General features: G+C 36.6%; 1 protein-coding gene and 1 long non-coding RNA gene across 2 annotated transcripts in view; both read right to left on the reverse strand.

Annotated features, from left to right (window-relative positions):
* LOC119877652 overlaps positions 1-16,114 on the reverse strand; it is an 82,470-nt gene extending 66,356 nt beyond the window's left edge. The window contains exons 1-2 of the long non-coding RNA XR_005380106.1: positions 15,950-16,114; positions 14,396-14,559 (exon numbers count right to left, since the gene is read on the reverse strand). This is a non-coding gene — a long non-coding RNA (uncharacterized LOC119877652). The remainder of the gene's footprint in view (positions 1-14,395; positions 14,560-15,949) is intronic.
* Positions 1,690-2,607, reverse strand: OR8S2 (olfactory receptor family 8 subfamily S member 2). Its single transcript, NM_001388762.1, has one exon. It carries the CDS (start codon positions 2,605-2,607, stop codon positions 1,690-1,692), a length of 918 nt encoding a protein of 305 aa, NP_001375691.1.
* Positions 16,115-17,920: the final 1,806 nt, after the last annotated feature.

Here is a 17,920-nt window from a genome sequence, read left to right on the forward strand (position 1 = left end):
ATTATTTCAAACTGCTTTGGCAGTGGAATACCTCTCGTGAAAATTCATCCTATATATTTTGTTTCTCTGCCCATAATTTACACAATCAAAATACATTTACTGTGCAACATGCATGTTTGAAACTATTTTACATCCTTGAAAAAGTAGCAAAGATTGCCAAAAAATGCCCTTAATCTCTTTGAGTTTATATTTGCTGCTACTGAGGAGTAAAAAGTGAAGGGTAAGTAAAAACTAAAAGGTAATTTGAGAAAGAAGTAATAATTAATTTTTGACATGATAGTTTTAATCTCCCAAATCTCCTTCCCAGTAATTCTACAATTGCATTTCAAGATCTAAGGGGCCTTTGTTGAAATTCTGTTGGTTTCTTTCTAGAGTTTGTTATAGGCACCGTGCAGCATTTATTCTCTCACATTCCACCATTTCTGTAGCACTATTAGGGCTGAGTGGCAGAGCTACTTGTCAAGCAGGGTCTTTCTCTCACAATTAGGTCTTACCTAATTGACCATTAGGTAAATGGTTTGAAGCTAGATAAACAAATGTTATATAGTCTCTATTGGACACACCTAGGTCCAATAAACAATTTCAAATATCCCAATTGTTCTTGGAGGTCTATACCTGCAATTCAATTGCAGTATATGTCTGTGTGTGTGTGTGTGTGTGTGTGTGTGTGTGTGTGTGTGTGTGTGTATCTTTTAGGTCTTTTCCTTGCAAATGACAGAATCTAATTCTGACTTACTTAAGTGAAATAAAACAAAACAACAATAATAAAGCATTAAAGCGACAATTCATGAACTGGGTCTGGGGTAGCTCACAGCACCAAAGGGATAGTCAGTGTGTCAAGATAGTAAAGAAAACAGGTTTTGGGATGAGTCTGTTCGGTTCCAAATTCCATCCCCACCACTTACCTCTCTGAATCCACCTCCTCTTCTCTGAAACAAGGATAACTGAAGTATTTACCTAAAGCATTTGTTGTGATATTTAAATGGGATAATGCATGTAAAATTCTTAACACAGTGCCTGACACGATGCAAATATCTAATCATGTGCTTTTAATATAATTCATGTTTATCAATCTGCCTTAAAAGTGTAGAATCTAGGATAACAGTAGTGGTCTTATCATCAGGGGCACTGGGATAGGCTATCAGAGTGCTGCAAACAGAAAGACTTACCTCTGCCTCTCTGAATCTATTCTGAAGATTAAAATTCCTAAGGGAGTGGATAGTCTAGCACTGACCATATGCTCATTCCTATATCAGCCACTGTGCCAGGAAGAATGAGCAAATAAGGAGTGGGGTTGGGAAGAGGATTTAGGGACACCATGCTTAACAGTCTCTCTGGAACTATACTGACCACATGGAATTTAATTACTGGAAGAATGGTAAAGATAATGTAAGCAGGCAATAACAAAGTTTACCATTCTGTTTACCATACTGTAATAAATTAAAGATTTTTGTAAGAAAAACTATAAGACAAGAGGTTCATCCATCCATTTTCCTCTGGCTAGGACAGACCTACTATCACACCAGGAAAATAACTCCACATTTTCTTAACCATTTTAAAGAAAAAATGCAAGATATCTTGCAGGTCCTGATATCAGAAAATTCTCCTTAATATTCAGGCACTACTTATTGCAGTTCTATTCAGTTTCTCCCCTCATCATTCTGATTTTGTAGTCTATTAATTATAATACTAGACACATTTTCTCAAAATTCTTCTCACAGCTGCCTTCACCTCTTTGTTCTTCAGGCTATAGATGAGAGGATTCAGCATAGGAGTGACCACGCTATACTGCAAGGAAAAGATTAACTCTTGAGTGGATCCTGAATTTGGCATGAGATAACGGAGTAACCCTGAGCCATAAAAGAAGATCACTGCAGTGAGGTGGGAGGAGCAGGTGGAGAAGGCCTTGCTTCTGCCTGTGGTAGAACTGATGCTCAGGATGGTGGATAAAATGCGAACATAGGAGAAAAATATCAGGAGGAAATTTCCAAAGAAATGCAGGAGGCTGGAGCAGAGCAGGGCAGTAAAACTTGCAGACACATCAGAGCAAGACAAAGGGTAGAGAGATGGCAGCTCACAGCTGAAGTGGTGTATATTCTGAGCCTCACAGAAGTCTAAATTGAGAGCTACAAGGATATTGATAAGAGCATCCAGAAAAGCTAAGCTCCATGAGCCCCAAACCAGCCCCATACACAGTGGTCTGTTCATCATCTGGCCATAGAGCAGAGGGGAGCTGATGGCAACATAGCGGTCATAGGCCATGACAGCAAGTAGGCAGGATTCAGTGCCCCCAGTGGCAAACACAAAGAAGACCTGAGCGAGGCAGCCCTCTACTGAGATGGTTTTCTTCTCAGACAGAAGGTTCTCCAAAAGCTTGGGCACAGTGACAGAGGAGTGGCAGAGATCCAGGAAGGACAACTGTCCCAGGAAGAAGTACATGGGGCTGTGAAGGTGAGAATCAGCTCTAATCACCAGCAGCAGTAGCAGGTTCCCCATCAGGGTCAGGAGGTAAATAACAAGGAACAGCATAAAGAGCAGAGCCTGGATCTGGGGGTCAGCAGACAGCCCAAGGAGAATGAACTCAGAAACAACACTGTGGTTTCTCATTGCCTTCAATATTTTCTTTGGAATAGAAGAAATAAATCAGTTAAATCCTCTTCTTATGTCGTTCAAGGGTTTCAATGTTCTTCTCCAGTCAGTTTCATGCCTACTCAAAAATTTATGTTCTGAAATGGTAAACTTCCCTGAGTCTCTAGATTTCCTAAAATCTGCAATAATTTTTTTCTACATAATTACAACCTTAAATCAACTCCCTGTCCACTTTTATTGTTCTTTCTTTAATGGCTTCAAATTTATTTGTTGTTGTTGTTTTATTATTAAAGCAACTGGGGGATGTTTTGTAAACTCTTGATAATAATGCAGTAGAGAGGGAGAAACTGCAGGAGGAAGAGATAACTGCAGAAATAGTGTCTCTGAGAGCAGCTGGGTTGCAGAGCAAAAGCATAGCATGTCCTTACATGGGAGCAGGTTTACTTCATCCATCAAACACGCACAGATGTGATGTTGGGAAGGAAGCAGTTCCCATCTAATGGCTCATATTTTTTCAATAAATATTTAAATGGGTCATTAACGGAAACTGAAGAGGAGTCGTGGCTAGACATTTGCAGAATAAGGAGAAAGGAAATGAGTTAGAAAAAAGGTAGCATAGAGATATCCCAGATGCTATATAACTGATCAAAAGAAACTGTGGACATATGCTGGTCATCATCTCTATCCCCAGTCAGTGTTATCTATTCAGATTCAGCTCCTGTCTGTGTCCTTATGCCATTTGCAAATAAAGACTGCCTACTAACTTTCCAAAGTTTAGCCCTTTGTTCCTACTTTGGGCTGACAACCCAGATTATAACCATATACTCAGAATAACTCTTCAACACCAATGACTATACCATCTTGACCCTGCATGTCCTCCTCTATCTCTTGCATTCATACTGCAAGACTGGCACATTCAATTTCTCAAAGGACTTAGGATTTCTCTCCCATTATTAATCCAAACAACACCCAGAATTAAAGCTATTCTTAGGAAGCAAGTCCACATTACCTGTCCTTCTCAACTAGCTGAGCAATAACTAGCATAGAATTAAAGAAAAATGTCAAATCCAATTATCCAGAAGACAAGTTTGAGTGTCAGGGTTAGAATTCAGTGTTAAGGTAGAGTTTGAAAATTTGTTGGATACAGACCTCTCCCTTGATTTCTAAAAGAGGAAAGAAAAGGCTAAATTGTGTGCATTATTTCTAAAAACCTAAATACTTCTAGTCATGTAGGGATATTTTCTATGCTAGTACATTTTTTTCTTTTGTTCACCACTGTAGCTCTAGCTATAGCAATCTGGATTCATCCTGAGAATACTGTATCATTGGCAGAAGATACTGGAAAAGCAAGGAATCAAACCATAAAATTCAGACAGAGAACCACCCATTTTAATTTTTGAGGGCAGCAAAAAGAAAGGTCCCTCCTCTTCAAATGGAGTCCCCAGTTACTAACACTAGGAATTCCTTAAACTTTGGGGAAATTTTCTCTCTTAGAAATAAAAGAACATTTTCATGAAAGACAAACCTGGAGACTGTACTCTATCAGGAGCCATACTTCCTCAAAGGTATAGGTTTACTGTATTAGAGTTGAGGGGTCACATAAATAACATCACTTACATTTTTACCCGGTGCTGCAATTCATTATTCTCAATGCTCTGTTTGTTCAGGCTGTGAGTCCAAATTTAGAATAGAAACAGCTCTGAAAACATTACCACTATTTTTCAGTCATTATCACAATTAGATGGAGTTAGCTGACTAGATAATATCTAAAGAAAAGCTGCCCAAGAGAACTTCTTTTAAGATGAGAGACACATAAGAGTACTTAACATTATAACTTGCCCGAAGGAATTGTTCAAAAGGTATTATTTACAAATAAAAATGAATACATGAATGAGTGAATGAGTAAGTGAATGAATGAAACTCAGGAGAATAGTAGCCTAGGGCTTACTAGTCACAGGGAACAGATCTGATTAGGAATCAGTAAGGGATTTGAACACTTGGTGCTTGCATGAAAGCAGATGTATAAGGGGTACCGAAAAATTTTGCCAAATTTTGCCCAAATGCGGTGTCTCATGCCCTGTTCTGAACTTCCACATACCTCAGGATACATAATTGTAGAGAACGCCTATAATTAAAGATGTAATCAGTTTCTGGACCCTATACATTTGGAGTGCTTGAAGAGGGTATTTTTGAATGACAGGATATCCAAAGTCTATCACTCATGTCCTATCCTCTCTCACATCTTACAGACAGCTCTCGGGTATTAGCTTTCCTGGACTTCCACGTTTCTGGTATAATGTGGTCTTTCAGCACCAGAAACACTGAATATAGCGAGATATAGAAAAGATCTTGTCCCCGTTATCCCATATGTAAAACAAACGCTAAAATAATTACCTTGAAAAGTTGTAAAGACTTAAGAATCCTGAATTCTGAAGAATCATTAGATTCTATTTTCTTCATATCCAATGCAAGTATTTAATTTTCCCAAAAGGAGGAAGAGAGGTGATTTTGAGGAGTAGACCCAAACATTTCAGGTCAAGAAATGAATGCCATGTCAGAGAGAAACAGGGAATCCATAAAATCCAACCCAGGGGAACAGAGATAAGATGAGAGAACTGAAAGAGAAAGCAAGTGCCTGATGAGGGAATAAGGGGAAGTGGCAGGAATTGAGAAAGAAAGGATCCTACACAGGAAGCACAGGAACAGAGAAACCCATTAGAGAATAGAAGAAAAATGTTACCATATTTCTAGGTTTTCCTGGTGCAGAATATATCCTGGAGAGAAAATGTGTCACAAGTGTCCAATCATGTGAACTGACATTGCTTTTTCTATTTAAAAGACTTTTTGTGCATAAAGAGAAATACGTAAGCTCTGTCCTCAAAAGCCTCTGCTACCGAAGACATCAGAAAATGCTTCTAAACTTTAACAGTATTTTACACTTATCCCTTAATGACTCCAGAAAATGACAAAGGAAAACTTGAAAACTTCAAATTTCTAACAATAAAACAACTTCTCTTTCATATTTCCCCTAGCATAATTCCACCATCATTTCTGCACATATCCCTTTGTATGACTATTCATATATTGCTATGGGTATCATTCTGACAAAGGAGGCCCAGATCTAGCCATTAAGAAGGGATTGTGGGTTAAGGTGGCCAATGAGATTGCAAACTATGACAACCTGAGAGCCCAAGGGACATTATGGGTCAGTCCTGATTGCTGGGAAGCTTAGCCTGAAGCTTTGACTCATTAGCTAAAAATGGTTACTGAATGATCCCTCTGGGAATTCCCATTAAAGTTAAGTGATTCACAGCTTACTTTTAGATCATCTTCCATAATGTTGTCATGTACTTAATTATTACATGTACTTAATAATTATTATAGATGACATCTTTACTACTACTACTACCACCACCTGGCCAATGGTAATTTAAATTTACCTACATATTTGACTTTATTTATTCAATTTTTTTCTACAGCTAGAATTAAAAAGCTTAATAGCTAAGATTTCAATGAATGAGTTTAACACAAATTAGACAATGCTGAAGAGATTTTAGTGAATCAGAAGATAGGACAGAAGAAAATAAAAACTTCCACCTGTGAGTGTTTTCTTTCTCCTAGAACTCCTTTTATTTTTATTTAATGCTTGTCTTCTAGTGATGTATTTATGTCACCTTCATTCTTAAATGATGTTTTACTGGACACAGAACCCTAATGGGGAAGTTATTTTTTATCCAGTACTTTAAAGATATTATCTCAGTGTCTTCCATCTTCTTGTTAGTCTAATGCTTCTCTTGAGAAGTCAGTTGTTAATCTAACTGTATTATCTGGAGTTAATCCATCTTTCTTTTCCCTCTCTCTAACTGCTTTTAATATTTTCTCTTTTGATTTTTAGTAACTTTGTGACAAAGTATGACTTCCTTTTTATCATACTTGGGATTTATTTATAGGACTTCTAGCATTTGTAGTTAATATAAACTTTAGTTTGGAACATTTTCATCCATTACCTTACACATTGCCCTAGTTTCTCATATATTACCTCATTCTCTCTTTCTCTGTAACTCCATGTACATGTACCTTATCCTTCTCATTCTATGGATTATTTCATACTTTTTTTCTTTACTCTGTGCCTTTCTGAATATATTTTCTTCTTACCTATCTTATAAGTAATTAGTATACTTCTCAATACCGTCTAACCTCCTTCAAACTTATCCATTAAGATCTTAGTTTTGGCTACTGAGTTTTCTAAAATGTTCACTTAACATTTTTTATAGTTTCCAGAAACTATGCCAAAATTCTCAATCTTGTCTTAAATCTCCATAAATATTTTATTTTAAAGTGATGTGTCTGCATCTGTTTCTACTGTCTCTAGCTTTTATCTCTCCATATTATTTCATTTTTTTCTATTGAGAACAGTATGTTATTATAAAAATTATGGAAATAATTTACAGCTCTGGCTTGTATTCTCTTCCTCTAGAGAAAATTTCCACTAGCTTCTGTCAGACAGCCATGGGCATTCACAGTCCTGGATCATTCTCATGTAATTCCAGGGACTGAAATGAAGCTGGGCCTCAATCCTTATGAAGTTGGTATGCTTCCAATCTACTTTTATTTCAGGGTACTGCCCTTTAAGGCTCCAACTCCCCCTTGGTGGTCTCTGAATTCCATTTTTCACCCTTACTTTAGGACTATGTCAAAATAACTTTTCACATTCTCAACCACCTCTTCAAGATGCCCTTATGGGAAAAACAGATCCCCAAATGCTGAGCTTGCTTTTCTAGATTTTCTTTTCTTTGGGATGATGGCTCCAAAATTCTTCACTGGTTTCTTTGCTTTAAAATATCTTCAAATCATACATTAAAAATATGCCCTTCAAATAAAGATCCCAGAAATAAAACCATACTTATATGGTCAATTAATCTATGAATAAGGAGGCAAGAATATATAACAGGAAAAAGTATCTTTAATAAATGGTGCTAGGAACACTGGACAGCTACCTGCAAAAGAATGAAACTGAACTACTTTCTTATACCATACACAAAAATAAATTCAAAATGGATTAAAGATCTAAATGTGAGACCTGAAACCAGCTTACCAATCCTAGAAGACAGCAGAGGCAGTAATTTCTCTGACATTGGCTATAGCAACAATTTTATAGATATATCTCGCAAGACAAGGTAAACAAAAGCAAAAATAAACTATTGGGACTCCACCAATATAAAAAGCTTTTGCACATCAAACTATCAACAAAACAAAAAGACAGTCTACTAACTTGGAGAAGATATTTGAAAATTATATAAATATGATAAGTGGTTAATATATAAAGGACTTACACAACTCAACACTAAAAAAACAAACAATTCAATTCAAAAAATGGGCAGGGCATCTGAATAGACATTTTTCCAAAGAAAACATACAGATGGCCAACAGATATATGAAAAGATGCTCAACATAACTAATTACCAGGGAAGTCCAAATAAAAACCACAATGAGATACCACCTTACACCTGTCAGAATAGCTAAAATAAAAAACATAAGAAATAACAAGTGTTGGCCAGGATGTGGAGAAAAAGGAACCTTCTTACACTGTTGGTAGGAATATAAACTGGTATAGCTGCTGTGGAAAACAGTATGGAGTTTCCGTAAAAAACTTAAAAATAGAAATAAAATTAAAAATAGAAATACCATAGGCTCCAATAATTCTATTACTGGGTTCTACCCAAAGAAAACAAAAACAAAACACTAATTCAAAAAGATATATGAAAAAAAAAGATATATGTACCCTATGTTTATTGCAGTATTATTTACAATAGCCAAGATATGGAAGCAACCTACATGTCCATCTATAGACAAATGGATCGAGTAGATGCTGTGTGTGTGTGTGTATACACACAGATAATGAAATATTACACAGCCATAAAAAAGGATGAGATCGTGCCATTTGAGACAATATGGATGGACCTATAGAGTATTATGCTACATGAAATAAGACTGAGAAAGACAAATAACATATGGGTCCACACATAAGTGGAATCTTTAAAAAAATGAATAAACGAACAAAAAGCAGAATCAGACCTATAAACACAGAGAACAAACTAATGGTTGCCAGAAGGGAGAGGTGTGGGAGGTCAGATAAAATGGATAAAGGAAAGAGGAAGATATAAGCTTCCAGTTATGGAATGAATAAGTGATGGGAATAAAAGGCACAGCATGAGGAATACAGTCAATGATATTGTAATAGCAATGCAACATGGCAAATAATAGGTAATTTGTAGTGAACATAGCATAATGTATAAACTTATAAAATCACTAAGTTGTACACCTGAAATTAAGGTAATATTATATATGAACTATACCCAAATTTAAAAAAAAAATAAAAAATTTAAAAATATGTTCTTCAGCTTTTTTGTTTTGGAAATATGTTAGTCTAAGTCATCTAGTTAGTAGTTACCAGAGTGGAAGTCTGTGATAATTTTTAGTCCATGCATATTCTATTATTATTATTTGGTATTGCTAATTTACATATTTTATAATACATTTTTTTAGTCCTTCTTTGGTTTACTTACTCTTCTGTCTACCTTTTCCTCTAAGCCCAATTTTTATCATTTGCTCCCTACCTTTTTTAAGGAAACGAATGTTCTTATTACATATTACTATCAGCAGAACAATATGCAAAGAATTTGAGATTCTTTAACTTATTTTTCTCCTAGATTCCTTCTCCTATCTTTGCATTGTATATCAGTTAGGATGCATTTGGATGAAAATAAAGGATAATCTAAAAAGCCATTGTTTAAATCACAAGAATGTTTAATGTTACTCAAGAAGTCTAAGGAGGATATGAGATTTTGAGTTTGGTTCAGCATTTCCATGATCAGTCCAATTGCTGGTTAAATGTGACTATAATTTTTTTCCCTTTCCCTCACAGTCTCATTACAGTTTCTGTAGCTTCTAGCATCACATTCTCAGACATCATGTCTAAATTAGAGAGAAAAGACTATTCCACCTAAAGATTCCCTTTAGACTCACTGCCTAATTCTGTATCACATGGCTACCCTTGGTGGCAAGGAAGACTGGAAAACTAAGTGTCCAGCCAAGGAGAGTTGGAATTTCATGTGTGGTTTAGACAATAATCAATCATCCCCTGATGCTGGGTATCTAACTAAAATTAGAGTTGTTAGTAAGCAAAAAGGTAAAAATAACAATAAAATAGATAAGCAACAGTGTCCACCCATGTGGCATGTTTCTCTCCTTCCTAATTTTGAATGTCTTTGCTGTAGTATGCCAGCGATCTCAGTGATATCCTTACCTTGCTCTTTGCTAAAGATTATGAACTTATATATTTCATTGTGTGCATTTTTTTTGGTAGCCAATATATAAGAACATTTTCACCGATTTCCCCACCTGTGACTAGATACCTCTTTATCCAACTGTTTTTACTCCTTCCTTCAGTTTGGTAGATGCTATGAACTGTTAGAAAGATCCCTATTATCCTCAGTTTGCAAAGACCTTTATAAAAATGAATACGTGATGAATTTTATTGAATATCTTTTTTGGGTTTTTTGGGGTTTTTTTGTATTTACTTTTGTATTTAAATTCCATTTTCCATTAGTATGTATGTCATTAGTTTCAGATGTAGTTAATAATTCATCAGTTGCATATAACACCCAGTGTTTATTCTATCATGTGGCCTCCTTAATGCTTGTCACCCAGTTACCCCATCCCCCCACCCAGCACCCCGTCAGCAACACTCAGTTTGTTTCCTAGAGTTAAGAGTGTCTCATGGTTTGTCTTCCTGATTTTTCCCCATTCAGTTTCCCCTCCTTCACTTATGATCTCTTGCACTATTTCTTATATTCTGCATAGGAGTGAACCCATATGATAGCTGTCTTTCTCCAACTGACTTATTTCATTTAGCATAATACCCTCCAGTTCCATCCATACTGAAGTAAATGGTAGATATTCATCCTTTCTGATGACTGAGTAAAGTTCCATTGTATATATGTACCACGTCTTTATCCATTCATCTGTTGAAGGGCATCTCGGCCCCTTCCACAGTTTGGCTATTGTGAACACTGCTGCTATAAACACTGGGATGCAGGTGCCCCTTCATTTCACTACATCTCTATGTTTGGGGTAAATACCCAGGAGTACATTTGCTGGGTCGTGGGTAGCTCTATTTTTAACTTTTTGAGGAACCTTCATACTGTTTTCCAGGGTGGCTGTACCAGCTTGCATTCCCACCTACAGTGCAAGAGGGTCCCCCTTTCTCCACATCCTTGCCAACATTTGTTGTTTTCTGTCTTATTAATTTTAGCTATTCTAACTGGTGTAAAGTGGTATCTCATTGTGGTTCTGATTCGTATTTCCTTGGTGACAAGTGATGTGGAGCAATTTTTCATGAGTCTTTCGGCCATTTGCATGTCTTCTTTGGAGAACTGTCTGTTCATGTCTTCTGCCCATTTCTTGACTTGACTATTTGTTTTTTGGGCGTTGATCTTGATAAGTTCTTTATAGATTTTGGAAACTAGCCCTTTATCTGATATATGATTTGCAAATATCTTCTCCCATTCTGTAGGTTGTATTTTAATTTTGTTCGCTATTTCCTTTGCATGCAGATGCTTTTTATCTAAAAATAGTTCGTTTTTGCTTTTGTTTCCCTTGCCTTTAGAGATGTATCTTGCAAGAAGTTGCTGAGGCTGAGTTCAAAAAGGTTGCTGCCTGTGTTCTCTAGGATTTGATGGATTCCAGTCTCACATTTAAGTTTTTCATCCATTTTGAGTTTTATCTTTGTGTATGGTGTAAGAGAATGGTCTAGTTTTATTCTTCTGCATGTGGCTGTCTAATTTTCCCAGCACCATTTATTGAAGAGACTGTCCTTTTTCCACTGGACATTCTTTCCTGCTTTGTTGAAGATTAGTTGACCGTGGAGTTGAAGGTCCATTTCTGGGTTCTCTATCCTATTCCACTGATCCATGTGCCTGTTTTTTGCCTGTACTATGCTGTCTTAATGATCACAGCTTTGTAATATAGCTTGAAGTCAGGCATTGTGATAGCCCCAGCTTTGAGGTTTTTTTCCAACATTACTCTTGCTATTCGGGGTCTTCTACAGTTCCATACAAATCCTAGAATTGTTTCAACTCTGTGAAAAATCTTGATGGTATATTTAACAGGATTACATTGAATGTATAGATTGCTCTGGATAACATAGACATTTTAACAATATTTATTCTTCCAACCTATGACCAGACTTCTCAAGAAGAAAAGATAAATGACCCAAATTAATAAAACCATGAATGAAAGGGGAGAGATCATGACTAACACCAAGGAAATACAAACAATTTTAAGATATATTATGAGTAACTATATGCCAACAAATTAGGCAATTTGGAAGAAATGGGTACATTCCTGGAAACTTATAAACTACCAAAACTAAAACAGGAAGAAATAGAAAGCCTGAGCAGAACAATTGCCACCAAGGAAAATGAAGCAGTAATCAAAAATTTTACAAAAACAAAAGTCTAGAGCAGGATGGCTTCCCACGGGAATTATACCAAACATATTTTTTAAAGATTTTATTTATTTATTCATCAGAGAGAAAGAGAGAGAGAGAGAAGCAGAGACACAGGCAGAGGCAGAAACCGCCTCCATGCAGGGAGCCTGATGCAGGACTCAATCCTAGGACTCCAGGATCACACCCTGGGCCAAAGGCAGGCGCCTCAACTGCTGAGCCACTGAGGCATCCCTCTACCAAACATTTAAAGAAGAATTTATACCTATTCTACCGAAGCTGCTTCAAAAATAGAAATGGAAGGAAAACTTCCATACTCATTCTATGAGGCCAGCATAACCTTGATCCCAAAAGCAGATTAAGACCCTGTTAAAAAGAATTACAGACCAATATCTCTAATGAACATGGATGTCAAAATACTCACCAAGATACCAGCCAAAAGGATCCAACAGTACATTAAAAGTATTATTCACAGTGGTTTATGTATACAATGGAATATTACTCAGCCATTATAAACGACAAATACCCACCATTTGCTTCGACGTGGATGGAACTGGAGGGTATTATGCTGAGTGAAATAAGTCAATCAGAGAAGGACAAACATTATATGGTCTCATTCATTTGGGGAATATAAGAATTAGTGAAAGGGAATAAAGGGAAAGGAGAGATAATGAGTGAAAATATCAGTGAGGGTGACAAAACATAAGGGACACCTAACTCTGAGAAATGAACAAGGGGTAGTGGAAAGGGAGGTGGGCAGGGGGTTGGGGTGACTGGGTGATGGGCACTGAGGGGGGCACTTGGTGGGATGAGCACTGGGTGTTATGCTATTATTTGGCAAATTGAACTCCAATAAAAAAATTTTTTTTAAGTATTATTCACACAACCAAGTGGGATTTATTCCTGGAATGCAAGAGTGATTCAACATTCACAAATCCATCAATGTGACAGATCACATTAATAAAAGACAAGAACCATATGATCCTCTCAACACAGAAAAAAAATTTGACAAAATAGAACATTCTTTGATTAAAACTCTTCAAAGTGCAGGGATAGAGGGAACATACCTCAATAACATAAAAACCACCTACAAAATGCCCACAGTGAATATCATCCTCAATGAGAAAAAACTCATTGAGCTTTTCCCCCGAGGTCAGGAACATGACAGGGATACATACTCACACTTAACCACTGTTGTTCAACATGGTACTAGAAGTCCTACCTCAGCAATAAAAGGCATTCAGACTGGCAAAGAAGTAGTCAAACTCTCACTCTCTACAGATGATATGATGCTGTATATGGAAAACCCAAAAGACTCCAACCAAAAATTGCTAAAATTCACATAGCAACTCAGCAATGTGGCAGGATACAAAAATCAATGCACAGAAATCAGTTGTGTTTCTATACAGTAACAGTAAAATAGAAGAGAAGGTCCTGTTTACAATTGCACAAAAAAACCATAAGATTTTCTAGGCATTTTCTATGCCTATTCTAGGCATAAATCCAACCAAAGAGATAAAGGATCTGTACTTTAAAAACTACAGAACACGTATGAAAGAAATTGAGGAAGACACAAAGAGATTGAATGTCTTTTTGCATCTGTGGAGATAGCGGTATTTTTTCATTTTAAATTTCAATTAGTGGATTTAAATAAGATATTTTTTAAAGCTTGAATCAGAAAATTTTCCACTTATGGTATAAATCCAACCACTTTAAAGTTAGAGGAATGGAGAAGAAACAATTCCTTCTAAATATATTTATATTCCAAGATTCAAATAAATTAATTTGCCCAAACCTTGCAACTAGACATTTAAAGGTAGTGAAGAACAAGGATTAAAGTTTATTTAAATCTAAAATACATTTCATGTTGCCCTTTTCAAACACACACACCATTATATATGAAATATATAAATGAAATATCATATACCTCTCTATCCATCTTTCTCTCATGTATCTTTGTATCTACACACACACACATACACACACACACACACACACACACACACCATTTGTAGCTCATTTGCTCTGTCCTTGGGGGGAAAAAAGGGGAAGGTGATATTTCACTCCTCCACCAAACTGAAAAAGAGAAATCCCTTATTTTGATTTAGATAAATTGGAATAAGAAGCTCCTGTAACCCTGAAGCATAATGGCTTCAGTTAATTTCTCCATTCCTCAGGTCAGACAACTTCTGTTATTGCTGAGAAATAAAGCAGGGGTTCCAAGTTATAGGAAACAAAATTAAGACAATTCCTTTAATTAAATTAATCAGATCCTACAGGTGGCATAGCCATTTTTACCTGAGATCAAAACAAGACAGAGATGATCACAAACTGTAGGCACATTAGGAAGGTGTAGGACATGTGGAGTTTTGCTGAGCAAGTCTGATGGCTGAGAATAAAGCCTGTGAACTACTTTTTCTCTTCCTACCCTTTTTCCTCTTTCATTCTTCTTTTAATAAAACCTAAAATTAAAGTTAATTAGAATAAGCTGAGTTAAAAGTACAAAATTTTCCTTTTTAACATCTAAATTATTCCTTTTTAGCATTGATTCCAAATATATTTTAAATGGTGTCTATTGCAATAGATTTACATTTTTTTTGTAAATGACATATGCAAAGCTCAGCTTATAAATCTGTGGAGGCATGAGTAAATAAGTCAGCTAGTTCAGACCTAATAACACATCACTGCCTCCTTGTGGCAAAATTCCAGGATGATAAGTTATGATTATTGGAAGTTTTTGCTTGTTTTCAAATCAGCTTTGACAGTCAACGAATGTCACAGAAGCCATGGCTTGGAGTAGAGACAGAGTTGTTAAAGGTCCCAAAGAGACATGAGAAAGATAACAATTCTGAACAGAGACATAACCAGAGAAAGTTATCTTTGTTTTTCTTTCAGATCTCCCAGGAATGAGAGTAGAGAGATTAAAAAAGACTTGAGTAATAAGAAAACCTGGAGTTGAGCAGCTCCAGAATAGTATGCAGCCAAAGCATGATTGTGCAGAAAAACAGACACTGAAATCAAGTCTACAGTACAGGCATTGCTCTTTTATGTGTTATGTAAAATTATGAAAAGACATATACATATATAAAACCTGGGTCTTTCTTTATAATTACAGAAAGACTCAGGTTCAAAATATGCCATTTATTGTATATTTGTCTGTGAATAAGTTACTTAATCCTCTATCAGTTTACTTATCTATAGTGACAATCACAGTTAACTACTCCAGCGAGATTCTGCAACTCAGTTTAAGAGTTTTGCAGTTAAAAATGGTAATAATAATAAAAAAAAAAGATTGAGTCTTCACCACATGCCACAGGCTATTTTAAATGGTTTATCTTATTTCTTCAAGACATTTATAAAGTCTGTAAATCTCTTAGTTAATACTGTGTCAGCAATGTGTCCTCATAAATGATATTTTAATATTTTAAAAGTCTGTAAAAGCTTTCTCTATATCTCAGTCAAGTAGGAGGAATAACACAGATGAACTCAAATCCCAGCTCTGCTCTTCACCTACTTGTGACTCTGGGCAGGATATTTCTCTTTCTCCTGTTTCCTTGCTTAAAAAAATGGATTTGACAATTGTGTGCTCTCATAGCTTGGTTGTGAGAATTAAAGGAGATGTGCACATAACATTTAGCACACTGTCTAGTCCAATAGTACCAAGTTATTATTAATATATTGGCCTCTACGTTGTCATTTGATGAAAAAGGTAAACCACTTATTAATTGCTAATATTTTTGTCAAGTAGATAAACCATGTTAAAGATGTATTTGAATTCCAGGAACACTAAAATATGAAAAATATGCATCTTTCAATCAAGGAAGATACATTATCATAATTATGACAATTGACCTGCAAAGAATCTTTAATACTATCTTCAATGTTCAGATGTGAGCCTATTGTTAAAACCCTTCCCTTCTCGGTGATTTCTAGGTATTTTGTTTGTAGTTCTTAAACTGCACATTATGTTAATGTTAACTTTCTGTCTCATATGGTCTCTAACATGTCCTCAGCAAATAGTGGACATTCCAAAGAATACGGAATTAAATGGAACCTGACCATCCTGTGAGGTGATCATCAGGATCTCATTCTAGAACTCAAAGGCATAAGCCGTAAGAGCAGTACAAAATAAATGCAAAAACACACAGTTTTGCCTGAATCTAATAGCTGATAGATGATAGCTTACCTCCTCCCATTATGTGCTTGGTAATCCCACCAAAAAAAAAAAAAAAAAATCAAAACAAACAAAAAACCCAACTATATCAGTGGTTGCCAAACTTTAGAGTGCATGTGAATCGTGTTTAAGCCCTGATTGCTGCCTGGCCCCCAAAAGCTTCTGATTCAGTAGGTTCAGGGGTGAAGCCCAAGCACTTGTTAAATTTTGTAGGCCAGTACTGATACATCTGGTCTGAAGACTACACTTTGAGAATGACTAAAGGTTGAGGAAATTGAGCCTCCAGAGCCTCAGGCAGGGACAATTATTCTGAAGGGTCCTTGACTCATCTGACTTTTTCTTAAGTGGGTTGGGTAAGTTGGCCTCAATGCCCAGAAGCCTGTGAGCCTCTCCAGTAAGCTGCCTTCTCTGGTTTTGGCTCTTCTTTTTGTTTGGCATTCTCTACATCCACAATGACATTAAAATATTATCCTGGGGAAAAGCAACTGTCATCCCATTGAGCATTATTAGCCACAGGGTGAGATAAATGGGAAGTGAGATTCTGCAAGGTATCTTGGGGTCTTGTTACTGTAAACTACACTGGTCTCTTCAGGCTCCAGCAGCTTCTGCCTCCTCTGACAGATCACAGGAAGCTTAGTTGAGGAAAATTTGTGGAAGAAGGTCCCCAGTGTCCAACCTCAGGAAAAACTGCTTGAGCAAGGACTTTAGTCTCCCTCATCTAAAGACTTCTGAAGAAATTAGCCAGGCGCCCACTCTGTCTTCAGCTTCTTAGCAAAAGTAACAGGAATGCAAAAAAGAGAGGGGATACTCTTGAGGCTTTCATAGTGAGCTCCAGCCTGACCTGCTATAGCCTATTGCAAGCATAAACTGTCTTCAGCCTCGCTTACTGGGATTGTTCAAAAGCTAGCTGGATTTAGAAAATATTTGTTGACTGCCACAGGAGAACGATGACACCAGTTAAAATCCTGAACTACACACATTTAAAACACATAACTCAAATAATTAAACATTCATGGCATTTTATTATTGGGATGTTTGGGCAGAACAGACTCCTCCTTTTCCATAATTATTCACATATCTTTTCTACTGCTTTGTTATTGTAACAGCGACCTCTGTTGACCTCCTCCCTGATTAACATCGTCAATTACTGCAGCCTCCACCCAAACATGACTGCTTAATTACAAAAGGGCCACTTAAAGACTGAGACCATCTCATCCAGCTATTTCACTTCGTTTCCATCCCAGTTCTCAGGACACAGCAGGTGCTTAATAAACATTCACAAAATAATGTTAACATCAAATTCCTGATCTCTCTTCATTACATCCCTGAAATACCCTTTCCATGAGGATACCTCATTGTTTGTTTTACAAAACCCCTATCCTGATGATACCTCTCTCTTTTTTTAATAATTTATTTTTTATTGGTGTTCAATTTGCCAACATACAGAATAACACCCAGTGCTCATCTCGTCAAGTGCCCCCCTCAGTGACCGTCAACCATTCACCCCCACCCCCCGCCCTCCTCCCCTCCCACCCTCCCTAGTTCGTTTCCCAGAGTTAGGAGTCTTCCATGTTCTGTCTCCCTTCCTGATATTTCCTACCCATTTCTTCTCCCTTCCCTTCTATTCCCTTTCACTGTTATTTATATTC

Source organism: Canis lupus, chromosome 27 (genome assembly GCF_011100685.1).
Source record: "Canis lupus familiaris isolate Mischka breed German Shepherd chromosome 27, alternate assembly UU_Cfam_GSD_1.0, whole genome shotgun sequence".
In the NCBI taxonomy this organism is placed as follows: Eukaryota; Metazoa; Chordata; class Mammalia; order Carnivora; family Canidae; genus Canis; species Canis lupus.

What these genes read in the sequence shown, in the direction of transcription:
- OR8S2 (NM_001388762.1), bottom strand. Translation starts at nt 2,607, where the DNA reads ATGAGAAACCACAGTGTTGTTTCTGAGTTCATTCTCCTTGGGCTGTCT.